At 49.7% G+C, this 19,018-nt stretch overlaps 1 protein-coding gene across 1 annotated transcript; it reads left to right on the forward strand.

The window, feature by feature from the left end:
- Positions 1 to 6,802: 6,802 nt before the first annotated feature.
- On the forward strand, positions 6,803 to 14,116 carry LOC130844420 (NUT family member 2G-like). Its single transcript, XM_057720671.1, has 7 exons — positions 6,803 to 6,818; positions 8,756 to 9,470; positions 10,405 to 10,533; positions 11,558 to 11,711; positions 12,194 to 12,472; positions 12,780 to 12,896; positions 13,331 to 14,116. The coding sequence occupies exons 1-7, from the start codon at positions 6,803 to 6,805 to the stop codon at positions 14,114 to 14,116; spliced, it is 2,196 nt and encodes a 731-aa protein (XP_057576654.1).
- The last annotated feature ends 4,902 nt before the right edge of the window (positions 14,117 to 19,018 follow it).

Consider the following 19,018-nt stretch of genomic DNA (forward strand, 5'->3'; position numbering starts at 1 on the left):
GGAAAAGAGGAAGTAAAACTGTCATTGTTTGCAGATGATATGACACTATACATAGAAAATCCTAAAGATGCCACCAGAAAACTACTAGAGCTCATCAATGAATTTGGAAAAGTTGACGGATACAAAATTAATGCATGGAAATCTCTTGCATTCCTATATGCTAACAATGAAAGATCAGAAAGAGAAATTAAGGAAACAATCCCATTTACCACTGCAACAAAAAGAATAAAATGCCTAGGCATAAACCTACCTAAGGATACAAAAAAACTTGTATTCAGAAAACTATAAAACAGTGATGAAAGAAATCAAAGATGCCATGAAAAGATGGAGGAATATACCAGGTTCTTGGACCAGAAGAATCAATATTGTGAAAATGACTATACTACCCAAGGTAATCTACAGATTCAATGCAATTCCTATCAGATACTCAATGGCATTCTTCACAGAATTAGAATAAAAAAATTTACAATCTGTATGGAAACACAAAAGACCCAGAATAGCCAAAGCAATCTTGAGAAAGAAAAACAGAGCCAGAGGAATCAGGCTTCCTGATTTCAGACTATACTACAAGGCTACAGTAATCGAGACAGTAAGGGACTGACACAAAAACAGAAATATAGATCACTGGTACAGGACAGAAAGTCCAGAGATAAACCACACACATATGGTCACCTAATTTATGACAAAGGAGGCAAGAACATACAATGGAGAAAAGACAGCTCTTCAATAAGTGGTGTAAAAGAATGAAATTAGAACAGTCCCTACTACCATACACAAAAATCAACTCAAAATGGATTAAAGAGCTAAATGTAAAAGCAGACACTATAAAACTCTTAGAGGAAAACATAAGCAGAACACTCTATGACATAAACCATAGCAAGATCCTTTTTGATCCACCTCCCAGAATGATAGAAAGAAAAACAAAATTAAACAAGTGGGACTCAATGACACTTCAAAGCTTTTGCACAGCAAAGGAAACCATAAACAAGACAAAAAGACAATCCTCAGAATGGGAGAAAATATTTGTAAATGAAGCACCTGACAAAGGATTAATCTCCAAAATACACAAGCAGCTCATGCAGCTCAATATCAAAAAAAAACCCACCCAATCCAAAAATGGGCACAAGACCTAAATAGACATTTCTCCAAGGATTACATACAGACTGCCAACAAACACATGAAAAGATGTTCAACATCACTAATCATTAGAAAAATGCAAATCAAAACCACAATGAAGTATCACCTCACACCAGTCAGAATGGCCATCATCAAAAAGTCTAGAAACAATAAATGCTGGACAGGGTATGTAGTAAAGGGAACCTTCCTGCATTGTTGGTGGAAATGTAAATTGGTGCAGCCACTATGGAGAAGGCTATGGAGGTTCCTTAAAAAACTAAAAATAGAGCTACCATATGACCCAGTAATCCCACTCCTGGGCATATAGCCTGAGAAAATCATGTTCCAAAAATACACATGTACCACAATGTTCATTGCAGCATTATTTACAATAGCCAGGACATGGAAGCAACCTACATGTCCGTGGACAGATGAATGGATACAGAAGATGTGGCACATATATACAATGGAATATTACTCAGCCATAAAAAGGAATGAAATTGAGCTATTTGTAGTGAGGTGGCTTGGACCTAGAGTCTGTCATACAGAGTGAAGTAAAGCAGAAAGAAAAAATCAAATACCGTGTGCTAACACATACATATGGGATCTAGAAAAACAGTACTGATGAACCTAGTGGCAGGGCAGGAACAGAGATGCAGACATAGAGAACGGGCTTGAGGACACTGGGGGAAGGCGGGAGGGGAAGCTGGGACATAGTGAGAGAGTAGCATTGATATATGCTCACTGCGGGGTGTGAAGTGGATGGCTGGTGGGAAGCTGCTGCAGGGCGTGGGGAGATCAGCTTGATGCTTCCTGAGGACCTGGAAGGGTGGGATGGGGCGGTTGGGAGTGGGGCTTGGGAGGGAGGAAATACAGGGATATGTGTGTACATATGGCTGCTTCACTTTGTTGTATAGCAGAAACTAGCACAGCACTGTGAAGCAATTATACTCCAATAAAGATTAAAAAAAAGGGGGGGTAAATATGAAAAATAAAAAACCTCTACATAGGTCCACACAAAAACTTGTGTGAGTCTTTAAAGACAGCCCCAAACCAGAAACAATCCCAATGTCCATCAGCTGTGAACAGAGAGACAGAAATGTGGTGCCTCCACACACTGTAACACCACTCAGGAACAAAAAGGAACAAACTGCTGATACACGCTACAACATGGATGAACTTCAGAAACATTAAGCTCAGTGAAAGAAGGCAAACGCATAAAACCACATATTATTTTATCCCACTGATATGAAATCCAGAAAAGGTCAACCTATAGTATAGGAACAGAAAGTAGATGACTGGTTACCTAGGGCTGCGGGGGCGGGGGACGGGGAGTGACTGTTAATTGGCACCAGGATCTTTCTGGGATGATGGAAATGTTCTAAAATTGGATTCTGGTGATGACTGTACAACTTGGCAAATTTACTAAAAACCAGAGAATCCTTAAAAAAAAAATTTACTAGTGAAACTATGACGCTGTTCATTAGCTCTTCCCTCATTTTCCAGTGACCTGAACCAGATGACGGTTTCCAATGGGAAGCGCTTCCCTCCAGCGCCTGCTCTCCTCAGAAGGCGCAGACCAGAGGCGCCTGTGTAACCTCACACACACCGTCCACCCCCCACTGCAGGCCCCGCCGTCCCCGCACCGGCCACGCAGCCTGCTCCCCAGCGGAGCCAATACTTCTGGTGTAAACCCCTCGGGGTCTCGGGCTCTATGGGGGCGTGAATCCCCAACGCGGGGAGTCTCCCTGCAAGGACAAGGGCACACATGACCCACAGGGTGAACAACAGCGCGGAGCAGTCACACCTAGGGGTGAAGACTCCCAGTATCCCTTACCTCAGGGTTCATATTACTGAGGCTATAGGCCGCCATCAGAGGCCCCGCCCCCAGCCAGGAAGGCCGTTGCGGCCCGCCCCTAGCACTCGCGTGCATGCGCCCCTGTCTTCCCCAGCAGCGTGCTCCACAGACGCCCGTTGGAGGTTGGCTGTCCGCGTGCCCGAGAGCCCCGCCCCCAGTGTGCGTGCGCATGCGTGCAGGCGCGGGGCCACAAGGTCCCTGCAGGAGAGGAGAGAAAGGGAGGGCTGGGGGGCATCAGCGACCCTTTCTGGTGGTGTCTCCTCACCGGCAACCTTCGTGGCGGTCTCTTCTCAAAACCAGCTCTTGTGAGATGAGCACTCGTGATTTTTAAATTGCACATGTGAAATCCACACACTTACATACACAGAGTTTCAAGAGCTCAAGCACAATATCCTCAAATTGGGGCAAGTGCTTTCTAGCCCTGTGGACTGCAGTTCCTTGGTTCTTGTCTGTACCTTTCAAAACAGTAGGTCCTTTTTCCCAGCAAGCCTGCAGTTTCCCTTAAAGAACAACCTAGCAAAGAATTTCAGACCTGGGAAACACTCCGAGATACTGTCTCCTGACTCCATTCCAAGAGGTTTTCCAAACGCGTTTACTCTACAAGAATATTTATTCTTAGTGTATTCAATACATGGAGGTTTTTCAATAAATGTTGATTCACTGGTGTTTCCTTGGTCAAGTTTTTGTTACAGCTTTGAGCGAGCTGTGACAATGAGTCAATATCAACACAGCAGGTAGTATGGGAAGAATTTTACTCTGCCTTTCTCCTTTTTGGTAATATATTGCAGAATTGCAGTTGGCAATAAAAACAATAAATAGTGGGATCAGCTTATTGACCTTTATAGTGCTTCCCAAAGAAACTTCAATCACCAGATCCTCTTTCTGGTCAGTTGCAAGGTTAGAGCATTTCTCACTCAACAGGATGTTTCTGAAGACCCCTCACATCTAACAGCACTAAGAGCCTCCAAGTGCACAGATTTGAAAACCCCACGAGACACGAACATGGTATCTCTTCGTTTCTCTATTGTTCCGTGATTGAGTGGAAGATGAACTGTCTTCTGAGGCTTGTGATCTGTGTCCAGAGATGTTTTTTTCTCAGTAGCCAATGCCTGCTCCCAACGTCTCTGCAGGAATGGTCAGAGATCATGATCCAAAGGACTTTTAGATGCTCCCTTCCGTCACAGGTCTTTCCAAGTTCCATTCGGGCTAATTTGATTATCTGTCTCTGGGGTGTAGGATTTTGAAGCAGTACAAAAATGATCACAGTATTGGGACTGGATAATTTTTCCACAATGTAATTTTTGTATCAGTGGCCCTGAGAAGACTCATTCAGATACTGTGTCAGAGTTATGAGTGAGAATCTTGTAAATAACTGGTTGAAAAGACGGGGAAGCAACAAGGAAGCCTGGCTTTCTTGAGTGCCTGGGTACAATATTTTGCCTCACCATCCCTCTAGAATGAAGTTATTGGTTGAAAATCATTTCAGTTTTCCTTCATGATAAAAGCTCAAGTACTCAGCGATATTTCCAAGTTGTTTATTTTTTTTCAGTCCCCAACAGGAGTTTCTTTATATAAAGTTCACCAAGATATTGTTTGAAATACTCTCACCTCATCTTCTCATCTTCTTGTGAGGCAATTTTTCCTGACAAGGGGCAAGGAATGTCTTAAGCACCAACAGGAGTCTTTTTCACAGTGTAGAAAAGTCCTTCTAAACCTCTCTTTCCTTCCCCAACACCCTACAATCAGTAAGAATTCTGCTGCTACAGCTGTGAGGGAATCTTGTCTCCCAAAAGATTGGGTTTCAATCTTCTGAGGTTTTCACTCTTCATCTTCCTTGACAAGTTTCTTAACAATCCTCTCTTCTCACAACACAAGACATGAATACTCTTTCATATCATCTTGATAGTGATAAAGTGACATTGATTCTCAGTATGAAAATAAGAATCAAACATGTTTTTAAAAAAGCATTGCTACCATGATTCCCATGCATATGAGACCGTATGCACTGATGAGCCTAGATTCTAAAGAGTCAGGGTAAGTAATGGAGGCAGGAAATGCACAAGCTTATAAGCTGGGCTTGCAGGATAGGATTTAGATGGAAGTGGGTTTGTATGAATGGGGATTGAACATTGGTGGATAAAGTCTTGGCATTGTCTCAAGGTGCACATCCATTTCATGGGTAGTGGATTTTTAACACCTAGAAAAACCAGCGCTCTATGATGTTTAGTCCCTTAACATAAAGAAAGAGAAGAAGATTTTCTGCCTTCTTGTTCCTTACTTCTGTCCCTCCCCCTCCTAAGCCTAGACATTCAATGCTATATGATGGCTCTTCCAAATCCATTTCATTCAAAGAGCCTGCAGATTTTGTGTGTATTTGCAACTGGGTTTCGTGTTGAAGCCAAGATGCACACTTCAGTCTCTTTACTCCGAGTTCACTTTCTCACAAGGATGAGTAACTAATAATAGCTTAATATATGATACATTTTTGGTAGTGTTGCCAGATAAAATACAGCTTTCCAGCTAAATGCAAATTTCAGAAAAACAGGGAAAGAATTTGCAAGTAAAACTATGTCCAAAATATTGCATAAGACACACATATTAAAAACGAATTCATTGTTTTTGCGAAATACAAAAATCAAATTCAGTTAGGCATTTGTTATTTTTATTTGCTAGATCTGGCCACCCTATTCTTTCAGGTACTTTGAAATTTAAGCGAGTGTAGAAATTCTTGTTCTAGGGATCTGGTGCAAAAACAGAAGAGCCATGATACCAACACAAAGACAATCATCGGAAATATCCTCAGATATGTTGGAACACATATGAATTTTCAACCAGAAAACACCTGCAGACATTTTCAAAAATGAAAATAGATTGCATTCACTTTTAGTTGCACAATGTATCTCTGGAAAGATTTTAATGAAACATAATAATGGTTTCCTCTGGGAAAGAGGATTGGGTTGACAGGGGAAAGAGGTGGGAGGAGGAGGCGTGAGTGCAAATTCCATTCTGCACAATTTGAACTTGAACCATGCAAAGGTACTATTTGTTAAACTATTATATTAAAATTTTAAAAAGGTACAAAATATTTAACAACAATGTAATACTATGAGAAACACATTTAGTGAATTCTGCTCTTAGACATGTGGGCTGCATGATGATTTTTTGATGGAGGGGGGCTTTCCCTCACAAAGGAGCATTAGTAAGGCTGCTCTTGGTGGATGTTGGTTGGAGCACAAGGACCACTTCCTTGGGAATGATGTACATACAGCAATCAACCATGCTGCATCTGTTGAGACAATCCTAATTTCAAACACTTGGTTCCACGTGGCCGTAAATACCCAAGTGTTTATCAGACTAAAAGTTCTGAATTTTGTTCCGAAAGTCTAGTCTCTGTTGAAGTAAGTCAACAGCCAGGTAGGAAGCAGAGTGGGTTGAGGGACACAAAAGTAGGTTGATGGAGAAAGAAGCGAAATAAAGAGAACATCAAATCCAACCTTGCTGCTATGACTCTAAAAAGCAATTTATAAATCGCCCACAGAGGCACATACAAATTGCACTGCCACCGTGTAATGTGGAAGGAACTTCAGTTCTTGCCTACCTGCCAGAGCCCTCATGGAATGTCTTCCCATCCCATCCAGGCCCACCTGCCCTCTGCCCCTCCCCCGCTGCAGAATGTTTCCGTCCCACATTCTATAGTTTAGATTCAAACTTCTCCCTCCTTTACTTGGATGTTGAGCATCTGCTGGAGCAGGTCACTCTCTGGATCCTGGTTTTGACTTTTCTCATCGCGGCTATGAGGCAGCGATCGTCCGTGCCCAAGCCTGCGGGATGGTTTTAGAAGGAGGTAAGCCTGTAGGCTGGGGGTGTGTTCTCAGAGACCCTGCCATCCATCAAACCCTTGGGGTTCACAGGTGACAGTTGACATGTGGGCACATAGCTGGACTGGAGTAGAGGAAGGAGAGAGCTCTGGACCCTCTCTCCTGGGGAGACTGGGGAGCCTGAAGCACTCTGAGAATGTACGGGGCAAGAGGAGGTCATTGGAGGTGGCTGAAGGGGAACTGGCCTGAGTATGGAGAAAGGATGGCAGTAGGGAGGTTGATTCTTTCTAGAAGGGAGACAAGCCTCTTTGAAATGTGTGTGTAGGGATGTGGGTGATGTCCTGGTCGTGACACAGGGAGGGTCACGAGGAAAGCCTAGCCCTGTGTTGGGTTCCTCAGGCAGCTGAAGCTTGCCCCACCATATCTTTCTAAGGGATGTGAACTGGAGCTAATGTGTCTAATGGGGCCAGGCGGACAGATGGTCTTAGTCAGAAAACTATTCAGTGGGGCTGTGTGTGGCCACACCTGCAGTGAAGTGTCCTCTCCCAGAGCTAGGCAGGAAGTTCCTCTAACTGCCGCAGCCCAGACCTCCTCCACTCCTTCCAGCCCAGAGCTCACTTCTCCGTTCAGCTAACTGTTGCCTTGGATCCAACAGGGGATGGGCAACCATGTAACTTCAGCCAAGAGAGTGCTGGGGGTCCCAGGTTGTTGGGAATGGCTCTTCCTTTTGTGGAAATGCAGTTCTTCAGACCTATGTCATCTTGTCCAGTATCTCATGGCGGACCCTCAGGCCTGCCTTGAGAGGAAGAGTTTGTTCATATTTGGTGTCACTCCTTCATGGACAGGGAACCGATGTGGAGTGCGGCTGGTTGGGGTGGAATGTGTGTGAAGGCTGATTCCCTTTACAAAGGGGGAAGGAGTGTCACCCAGAGGCAGGAAGACATCTTCTGTGTTATTATTAGACGTCCTATGACACCTGTTCTGATTAACCAGGTGCACCGTGCTGTGTACCTTGTTCTCCTGGACAGGTGCTTCAGACAACTTGATCACAATGGCACCTGGCTCATGCCCGCTTCTCAGTTCGTCTCACTTTCCGTTAGAGGGAGCTGGAAGGGGAAAGACCACAGGCAGTCTTACTCCCACAGCCAATGTAACATGATAATTCCCTGGCCCCTGTTTGATCCTCTGCAACCATCACTGGCTGTGAAATGACAGAATCTAAGGGACACACACCTAATTCTCAGATCCCCCCTCCTCAGAACAGACCCCTGAGTGATGACAGTGACTCTGGGCACTGGGGAGGGGGTGGCAGGACCTGGCTCACGTTAAGGGTCTGCTGTGGGTGGTTCTGAGATGCAGCTGCATGCTGGGCCGGGGTGTAATAGGTTTGTATCAGGATTCCACTGGAGAGAGATTTTTCCAGCATCTTTGTTTTGTTTTGTGAGGCTAGGAAAGAAACAGAAGATTTATACTGAGCATCAGGAAATGGAAGACTGAGGAGGAGGTGGGGCCCTAAGATTTTAAATAGTGCCTGTCCGCAAGGGGCATCTGGGTGCCGAGAACTTACCTTGGAGAAGCTCCCAAACTGCTGGTGCACCTGCTGAGGGGCCTTTCTCACAGAGCAGATGTCCACCAGCAGATGTTCCAGGTCTTGGGAGACAGCCTGTGAGGCTTAGGTGCCAGGGGCGCCTTAGGGAGGCTCTCCGAGTCAGTGCTTGCTGAGACTGTTTATTCTTGGCAGACAAGGGTCAGGGAACCAGGTGGATAGAGCGAGGTCACCAGTGGAATACTTCTCAACTGGAGGTCAGAGCAGGAAAATCCCTCCAGGACATTTGCACACTGCACAGTCTCCCCTGTCCAAAGGCCCCTCCCCTGTGGAGATTTACACACTGGTTCCCCAGAGAGCCTCAGTCCCCGGTGCCCATTCTCCTCCGGCACTCACCCCTTTCCTTTGCCTCAACAGCATCTGCAGTGCTGGGAACGGATGTGACCATGAACCCTGGTGCCTCCTTGTCTCCTTTCACGGCAGTGCCCTTTGCTCCACCTGTTCCTGGCCCCCAACACTGGCCACCCCGGGAGCAGCACCCGCCGCCCCCCATGACCCCATCTTTCCCTCCTGGCAGCACCCTGCTGCTGCCAGCTTTCCCCACAACACCTTTGCTGGCTCATGGTGGCCATGGCCCCAGTGCCCCTGGGGCTTGCAACGTCATTTTCCAAGTCAGCTCAGAAGGGAGGCCAGTAGAGCCCCCCCAGACTCAGACCTTTGTCCTTACTCAGGCCCCCTTCAACTGGCGCATCCCAGGGGCCCTCAGTGGGAGTGCTGTTTGTCCTGCATCCATATTCCTAGCAAGTCCTGCAATGGAGACCATTGTGACTGCTCCAGATGTTGGAGTGACTCAGGCTGGCATGGGAGGCTGGACCCCCAGCTTTCTTCCTCGAGCGCCACCACCAGCTGCCCAGCTGGCGCCCATCATCCCCCCAGCGAACTCTGGGCCACGGCCACATGGCACTTCCAGGGAGGGCAACTTGGCCACCAACCAGTCCAAGGCCGCGCAGGATGACTCCTGTAACCCCAAGAGTGTGTACGAGAACTTCCGACGTTGGCAGCGCTTCAAGCCCCTGGCCCGGAGGCACCTTCCGCAGAGTCCTGATGCAGAAGCTCTTTCCTGCTTTCTCATGTGAGTGAACTCTCAGGGGGTCATGAGCTTATCGGAGATTTTAGATAAAGAGGAACTGTGGGTGGACTCACAGGTTAGGATTCTAGGGATATGGCAGGAAGGTCTGAGGGCGATGTCCATGCTCTGAGAAGGCACACAGTCAGTCATACATGTCACTCTGCCCGTTCATGACATCCCTTCAGGGCCTTATGTCAACTGACCCCACCACCTTGTGAGCCCCACCAACTCGATGTCTTAGGATTCTCACGGTCATATTGACTGGAGACGTGCAGTCAGAGGGCTGTGGTGTAAGGTGAGGAGCCACGGGGTGGATGCCCCGCTCTCCTGCGGTGCTGTCTCCCCTCATTCAGGACTGGAGTGTGCATGGCCAGGGCTGTGACTTCAGAGGAGGGTAGGGGTGCGGGGCCCAGGAGAGAGCTTCATGCACACCTGGCTCTCATTGTTCGGGAGAATCCCAGTAGGAACAGGGCCGTGGTAGAGCTCTCCTAAGGGCGAGGGCGCTCTCCTATGAGAGCTGTGAGCCTGGCAGGCTTTTCCATCCTAAACCGTAGGTCCCTCGTGAAAAGGGGACAGTTACACGTACCTCAGAGGAGTGTGCAGGAGACTCCTTGGGCTAATCTATGATGTGTTAGCAGATTGCCTGGCACCTGCCATGCCTCATTACTGAGAGTGATTTTGATTATGAAAAGGCAATCTTGAGGAGGAAGAGCGCTCCCCAAGCACAAGGTCCCAGCTCTAGCCTGGGAGTGGGTGGTCATCCTCCAGGGAGTGTGAGGCGGTGACAGTGGTAGCCGGGCAGCCTTGTCTTGCTCTCCCAGACACCTGCCTCTCCCCGTCCTTACGTTCGTTGAGTGACATGTGGTCTGCATGGCTGGGTGGGGTCGGGCAGGTGGGGGCTGGGCTGGTCACGGAGACGGACCCCGGCGGCTTACAGCCCAGTGCTGCGATCCCTGGCCCACCTGAAGCCCACCATGGCACTGGAGGAGAGAGAGCAGCTGGCCGTGCAGGAGTGGCAGCGCACCAGCAACTTTGACCGCATGATCTACTACGAGATGGCGGAAAAGTGAGTCAGCGTCCTGGGCTCAAGGGCTGCAGGGTGGGTGAGAGCGGTGGCTGAGGGCCAGACCCAGGGCAGGGTCTGGCTGTAGGGGTGCCCACCAGAGAGGACAAAGGAGGAGGACTGTCACCCAGCACAGGGTCCCTGCATCCCAGGGGCCCTTTTGCCCTCCAGGAGCCCCTCCTTCACCTGCAGAGCCTGAGTCTTCTGTCCTTCCTCCACCGGGGCTCTGCCCTCCCCTGATGCTCACCCACCCTTGTGTTGACATGGAGGTCTCAGGACGGGGTGGGGTAAAGCTGTGAGTCTGGTAGGGGTCCAGCTCCAGCCATAGGGCCCTGCAGGGGAATGCGCTCCACCCACCAGCCTGCTGCCTCCGTAGTGATGGGTGGCTGGCGGCCACTGACATAGAATTTGGGACCCCCGCTCCTCATGAAGAGTGGCCTGCCTGGGTACCCTGGCATCCCTGAAGAGGCCGGGGAAGACAGCCTGTTGTCAGCCCTTCCAGGGTTTTCTCCATGGCAATCCCCTTGGTTCAAAAAACAAAATCAAACAAGCGCCTCTCAGAGGAATGGAAAGCTCCCCTCTATGCTCAGCGTCCACGTCCTCCAGCCTCTCCTGAGCCCTGTCTGCAGGTTTATGTCCCAGGACTCTCAGTCCCAGCCCAGGATCCTGGATTCGGGCAAGGACCCCTGTGGGGAACACATGTCTGATCCAGCCTCTGGCTGTTCGTGTGGTTCTAGATAAGGACGGGGGCATGAGGAGGGTGTCCCGTGGGTCAGCTGTGGGTCCCGTTGACCTGGCCCAGTTCAGTGATGTGGGTCTATGCTGTTCAATGCCCTCCAGTGCTGGTGAGGCAGGAAGTGTCCCAGATCTTGGATTGGTTCCACAGCTCTCTGCTGTGGACAGCATCTCAGGGCCTTGACAGCCCCAAGGCACATCCTCTCCCGATCCCTCGTTCTCTGCCACCTTTGTTGGGCTCCAGAGCCCAGGCCTTTATCTCAGGGTGGCCTATGCCTCTGTCACCCCCTAGGTTCATGGAATTTGAGGCAGAGGAGGAGATGCAGATTCAGAAGTTGCTACAGGGGGTACAGGGCCTGCCTCCCCCAGCCCCACTGAAGCTGGATCCTCGGGGGCCCCCAGTCCCGAAAGTGGGCCTTCAGCCAGGCACCCACATTCCCACTGGCGTTGACGGCAAAGGTAACAAGGGCCTCGGGATGGCCACTGTCCCCACATGGGTCCTTTTCCTTCAAGAGGGCATTGGTCTTTCAACCAGAACAGCTACCAAAGGCGGGTCAGGGGGGAGGGGCGGGTCTCAGCAGCCCTTGGTCACAATGGGGTTCTGACTCGGTCTGTTTTGAAACTCCTCTCCCAGATCCCTATCAAAGGACCCCACACAAAGTCTGCCTAAAGTGTGGGCTTGATGGGGAGACCCCAGGAAAATCAGAGGTTCCACACTCCTTCACATGGGACTCTCTTAGATGCCCCCCTTACCTGCCCCTCCCACTGTGCATAAGGCTTCAGGCGGTCCTGACCCCACCCCCACTCACGTCAATGTCACCCCAACACTGCAGTCACCACCGTGTGCTCGGTGGTCAGGAGGTGGACTGGGAGCCCCTCACCTTATTTCCCTCCTTCCTGCTCTGCCTCAGCCTGCGCTCCCAGGAAGGCCAGCCGTAGGGCCCAGCCTACCCGCCCGAAGCCACACAGATCCCAGCGGCCCCTGGGGCCCAAGGCACCCAAGGAGATTCCCCCTGGGGCTGTGAGAGAGTATGTGGACATCATGGAGGTACTGGTGGGGCCTGTCCACTCAGCCACGGGCGAGTCAGATGCAGAATGTGGAGAGGACGGAAGTGAGCTGAAGCAGGAGGAGGACGGGACCTACCCGGACCCAGATCTCCTGAGCTACATTGACCAGCTGTGTTCCCAGGAAGACTTCATCACCAAGGTGGGCTGGCCTGGAGCCTGGGGTCTGCTAGATTCCAGGGCGTGGAACTCTCAGCACCCAAGATCTGGGTTCCTCCCAGGCCAATGGGACTTAAGCTCAGCTCCTTGTTCTTGAGCTGTAGTGGGGGGGGGGGGGCTTTGTGTGTAGGGAGGGGTGTGTGTGTGTGTGTGTGTGTCTGTGTCAGATAACCATCCCCGCCTCGTGGAGGGGAGGAGGTGCGGGTCTCGGCTTTTCACTTTCCCTCCAGGCCTTGGCTCACAGGCCACTCCTGGCCAAGGATGCTCACAGCCTCTTCCTTCTGTCCCAGGTGGAGGTGGTCATTCACCCTCGATTCCTGGAGGAATTGCTTTCCCCAGAAGCACAGCTGGATCTCTTGGCCCTAGCTGAGGAGCTGGAGCAGGAGGAAGGACTCACCCTTGAAGAGGTGAGCCAGGGGAGGGAGAGGGACACTCAGGGACCCCAGGGAGCCAGGGGAGCCAGGGACCCCAGGTAGAAAAGGGGTGATGAGGGACACCCAGGTAAGACAGGGGAGGGAGGGACTCTGGTGAGCAGGGGAGAGATAGGACCCCAGGACAGGAGGCCCACGTGGCTGTGTCCATCCCTCCCTTGCCTGGGGGGCCTGGGGTGGGTGCAGTGCAGGGCAACAGGAAGGAGGGATGGGGAGCCGCGAGGGGACGTAGGACACACAGCTGGGAATCAGGTGCAGGAGGACGGCAGGAACACACAGTGTCTGCGTGTGGACTCAAGTCCCGGGGTCACCCATCTCCTCCTACCCCTGAGGGCCATTGTCCCACTGCCCAGTGCTTCTCCTCTCACACGTGTGTGTGGAGCAGTCACTGTCCTCCTCCCTCCTACCAGCTGGTGCAGAAACGACTCCTGGCCTTGAAGGAGGACAAGGGTGCGCGAGCACCCCCCAGTCACAGCGCACCCCGAATGGACTCAAGTCATTCTGAGTCCCGCGCCGGGCAAGGTGCCCAGAGGCACGACCGAGGCCCCCAGCTCGGGGTCTGCGATGACGCCTGCCCACCAGAGATGGATTTCAAGGCCCTTCATAGGCTCAGCCAGACAGACACTGGCCTGTCCAGGCCCAAAGGCTTTGTTCCCTCTCCCAGACATCAGGAGTTGCCTCCATTCCGGGCTGCACGGCCGTCCCCTCCCCAGGGTCAAAGGCGCCCTGGCCCTCGACTGGGCCCCAGGGATACCTCCGTTCTCAGAGGAGCCTCTCCTGTTGAGGAGGCCCGAGGGCCCAGGGACGGATCCAGTGAGGACGAGGGGGACCTCCCCAGCCTGGCCTTCCTCTTGGCCTCTGAGCACAACCTCCTGCCCTTGGGCCTGTGCCTGAGTCCTGCCCCTGCCTCGGGGCTGGTCGGCCCTGGAGGTTGGGGGACCCAGAGAGCTCCCCAGGGCCCCTCCCCTCAGGGAACAGGCCTCAGCCCAGCTCCTCCAGCCGCCGCCAAGTCTAGGAAGCGGGCTCCGTGTGGAGGCCCAGCTGCTGGTGAGAAGCTGCCTGTCCCCGGGGCTGACCTAGGGGTCTCTGGGAGGCCAGCCTTGGCTCTGGGGCTGGATCGCCCCACACAGCCGAGAAAGAGAAGGTGTGACCCCTTTGCCTCAGGGGGCAGGAGGAAGCGGCACTGCAGCCAGTAGGGAACCGTGGGCCAGCTCTCCAGTGCCAGCCCCTTGGGGCGGCCTGCAGGGGACCCTAGGGGCTCCCTGTGGTCTCATCCCAGTGCTGATCCTGGCTGATGTGGGGAAAGGGAGGGAGGGCAGGACCACCAGGGTGGGGAGAGGGGGAAGTGGGGTTATGGAGGGTGAGGAAGGTGGGGGGGGTGGGGTCTGGGTGGGTGTGGGTGGGAGCAGGACCTTTGCAGTGAGGTATGTAATTTGTGAATAAAGATAGTTTTGTTGGGAGATGCTCTCAGGCCACCGTCATCTTGTTTGTGTTTGAGCTGGTCCACAGAGAGGGATCCTGGGAGGAAGGAAGGATGAGGGAGGTCACAGGAGCTGTGGATCTACAGGGGGCCAAGTCTTCCTTCCACATAGACCAGGACCCCTCAGGCTGTTCCTGGGAGCACCCAGCTCTCACTCTCCCCAAAGACCCCTTGTCATCCCCCTCGCTCAAGTCTGCCTGGCTAGGCGCCTTCTGGGGCAACTGTACCACCTTCTGCATCCCTGAACCATCTAGGGAAGGGGAGCTGCTTTTGTGCGTCTCAGTCCTCTGGATACTAACCCATTTCTGGGATGGAGCCCAGAGACAGCCCTTGTCTCTAGGGAGCTTCTCTCTGCTTCCCGGAAGCGGCCAGAGGACGCTGGGATGATCCTCTGCTCATCCAGGGTTTCCTGTGTGGGTGGTCTGACCAGAGAGGGAAAGTCTCGGCCACAGGGACAGGACCGTCTGCCTCTCTGCCTCCTTGTCGGGGGAGCATCCTCTCATCTCAGTGGGAGTATTGCCATGTGGAGAGTGGTGGCGGCAGCTACCTCTTAATCCCAGTGAGAACGGAACAAGGGGAATGGTGAGAGGAAATTCCTGGGGCGCCCATTAAAGGTATGTATAAGGGAAAGGACAGGTGGGCCCTTTCGTGGAACGTGTGGGATTTCTGTGCAGGAGCATCTTGTTTAACTGCAGGAGGAGGACCCATCTTGCTGTGGCTGTGGGGCCTAGAGACCTATGGGTCTGCAAAGACATCCCACAACTACTGTCCCTTCCTTTGCCACCCATGGCTGGACATGTGTGTGTACTGGTGTCAACACTGATTTGTAGTCACATATAAAACACTTCCTCCTCACAAACTATGACCACGCTTCACAAGAACAGCTCACCCAGCAGGGCAGCAGGGTAGAGGTGTCTGTGGCCCAGATCTGGGTGGGAGCTGGGATCCGTGCTGAGGAGTGTGGAGACCTCCGTCACCCTCCTGTGGGTGCTGGCAGGGGACCTCACATCGTCAGAGCAGGGTAAAGGACCCGCTGAACAGGGAGCAGACCCTTGCTGTGTCCCAGAACTCCCCCGGCCCCTCCCAGTCTGCTTAGCCCCCATCATGCGCCGTGCTGGCCCGCCTCTGAAGCCCCTTCCTCCTAACCACTTAAACGTTCTGATCTTTTGTGGACCCACCCTGGGCCTCACCCCTCTTCCCTCCTGGCCAAAGCCTCTTCTCCAGGTTCTGAGTTCTGATTCCTTCCCCAGAGCCCAGGCAGGGTTGGGACAGCAGAGAATCCTTCATTCTCCCTCCTCCCCCCCAGACCTTGACAATCGCCTTTCTGTGTTTCTATGGTTTTGACTACTGTATATACTTCATATGAGTGGCTATGATATATCCTTTTATGACTGGCTTATTTCACTTAGCATATTGTCTTAGAGATTTATCCATGTGGTAGCATGTCTTGTGGTTCCCGTCCTTTTTTGTTGTTGTTGTTTTTTGGTTTTTGTTGTTGTTGTTGTTTTAATAAATTTATTTATTTATTTATTGGCTGTGCTGGGTCTTCGTCGCTGCACACGGGCTTTCTCTAGTTGCTGAGAGCGGGGGCTACTCTTCATTGTGGTGCGCAGGCTCCTCATTGTAGTGGCTTCTCTTGTTGTGGAGCACGGGCCCTAGGTGCATGGGCTTCAATAGTTGCGGCACATGGGCTCAGTAGTTGTGGCTCACGGGCTCCAGAGCACAGGCTCAATAGTTGTGGCACACGGGCTTAGTTGCTCCGTGACATGTGGAATCTTCCCAGGGCAGGGCTCGAACCCGTGTCCCCTGCATTGGCAGGTGGATTCTTTACCACTGCGCCATCTAGGAAGTCCAGTTCCCTTCCTTTTTAAGGAAGGAAATAATATTTCATTGTGTGTATAGACCACAGTATCCGTTCATCTGCGTTGGACATTTGGGTTTTTTCACCTCTTGGATTTTTGGATAATGCTGCAATGAATATGAGTGTGCAACTATCTCTTCGAGATCCTGCTTTGAATTCTTTGGGTTACGTGTCCAGAAGTGGGGCTGCAAGATTACATGGTAGTTACATGTTTAACTTTTGCAGGAAACCTCATCTTGTTTTTTCTAAGGGTTGTACCATTTTACACTCTCACCAACAATGAGAAAGAGAGCCACCATCAAGAACTTGGTGTATATCCATCTTCTAAAAATATTTATGCTTTTAGCACACCTATAGGTAATCAAAATTATATACAATACTATTTTTGCTTGTATAAGCTGTCATATGTATATCATATTGCCTTTGGCTTCTTATTTCAACATTCTTACTTTAAAGTAAGAAAAGTTGACAAATGTTCTTTAATTTTTAAATTATTTACAATTTTGCATTGTATGGATACATTAAAAATCATTTCTCAGTTCTCATGTTGGTGAACTTTTATAAAATACAATGTTACAGGGTAATCAATTCCAGAAAAAAAGGTTTTCCTTTCAGAACTTTGAAACTTTATTCCATCCAATATGGTTTTTATTATTTTTTAACATTATGCCATCAATAAATCCTCTCATGGTGGACGATCATCTTCCTTGCTAATTGTTTTTAAGATTGTCTTTTGTCTTTTGAGATCTACGGTTTCTTGATGTGTGACTAGTTTTGGGTTAAATTTATCCTCCACGTAACCTATTTTGCTTCATTAACTGATAATACACATTTTTCATCAACTCGAGAACATGATATTATGTTTTTCAAATGTTTCTTCTCCACATTCTCTCCTGTCTCTACTTGCAGAACGCTGGATAGATGTATATTAGACCATCTCATATGTTCTCTCTGTCTTCATCAGCTTGGACTGCTATCACAAAATACCACAGACTGCGTGGCTTAAAAAACAGACATTAATTTCTCAGAGTTCTGAAGGTTGTAAGTCCAAGATCAAGGGGCTAGTTTCAGTTCCTGCTGAGAGCTCTCTTCCTAGCTTTCAGATGGTTGTTTTTTTACTATGTCCTCACATGGCAGAAGGAAAGAGGGATCGCTCTTGTGTCTTTTCTTATAAAGGCACTAATGCCATCATGAAAGCTCCATTCTCATGACCTAATTACCTCCCAAAGGCCCTATCCCCAAATACATTGAAGGTTAAAGCTCCAGCATATGAATTTTTTTGGGGGGTGGGGTATAAGTCCATAGCGTTCTGCCCCTGGTACCCAAAATTCATGTCCTTATTGCATGCAGAATACATTCATTCTATCCCAACAGCCTCAAAAGCCTTAAGTCATTCCAGCATCAACTCCAAGGTTTAAAGTCCAAAGTCTGATCTAAGCAACATCTAAATCACATATGGGTGAGACTGGAAGTACTGTTCATCCTGAGGCAAAATTCCTCTGCAGCTGTAAATCTGTGACCCAAACAAGTTAAATGTTTTCAACTACGATGGTGGGACAGGCAGATAATAGACATTCCTACTCCAAAGGAAGAAACAGGAAAGAAGGAAGGGGTGACAGTTTCCAAGCAATCCAAAATCTAGCAAGGCAAATCCCATTAGATCTTAAGGTATGAGAATAATCTTCTTTGATTTGATGCTTTGCCCTCCAGGCCCACTGGGGTGCCAACATCACCCTCACAGCTCGATGGGCAGCCCCACTCCTTCAGCTTGGTGGGGTGCCACCCACACTGCAGCTGTCTGTAGGTGGAAGAGTGACAATCTCATACTTTGAAACTGAGGCCCCCGGGCCTGTGGTGGGACTGACAGCCCCGATGATCTCTGAATCACCTTTGGGGTCCTTCTTCCCTTTTCATGAGGGGAAGTACACGTTCACACCCAAATTGCTCTATTCTCCCATCCTGTAGAATCCAAGAATTCTGACAGCCTTCCCTCATTCTGCCTGGCTTTCTCTGTCCCCTTTGGTTCAAACTGGCAGTGTCTCTGCTGGTTTAATCCCTCTCTATTCCTAGTCTCTGCGGAGGTGACTGGTTACATTAACGAGTCACATCCACAATCTCTTCTTCAAATGGTTGCTCAGCTACACCCTTAGAGTTGTGTTCAGAACAAGCTTTCTCATTTTGAAAGATGGATAGGCTAAGAATTTTCCAAATCTCTAAGTTCTGATTTCTTTCTGCTTAACAATTCTGTCTCCAATTTATCTTTCTTCTGATGTGTTTTACTATAAAGCAATCATGAGGACCCAAGCCACGTCTTCAACACTTTGTTCAGAGATCTCCTCACATGATATTGTTTCATCGCTCACAAGTTCTACCTCCCAAAAAACACTAGAACACAGTTCAGTCAAGTTCTTTATCACTTGATGATAAGAATCGCCTTTCCTCCAATTTCTAATAACATGTTCCTCATTTCTCTTTGAGACCTCACCAGAAGAGCCTTTAATGTTCACATTTCTATCTATTTATGATTATTTACGTATTCTCTACAGAGATAGAGACTTTCTCTCCAGTGTGCTTCTTTTCTGAGCCCTCACCAGAATCACTTTTAATAGGAAAAGGCTGAAAGGACTTTATGGCGATCTCAGCTTTTTTTTTTTTAGCATACACCTCAAAACTGTTTCAGTCTTTACAAACTATCCAATTTCAAGGCAACTTCCACATATTTAGGTATTTGCTACTTCTTGGTACCAAAATATGTCT

Source organism: Hippopotamus amphibius, chromosome 2 (genome assembly GCF_030028045.1).
Source record: "Hippopotamus amphibius kiboko isolate mHipAmp2 chromosome 2, mHipAmp2.hap2, whole genome shotgun sequence".
In the NCBI taxonomy this organism is placed as follows: domain Eukaryota; kingdom Metazoa; phylum Chordata; class Mammalia; order Artiodactyla; family Hippopotamidae; genus Hippopotamus; species Hippopotamus amphibius.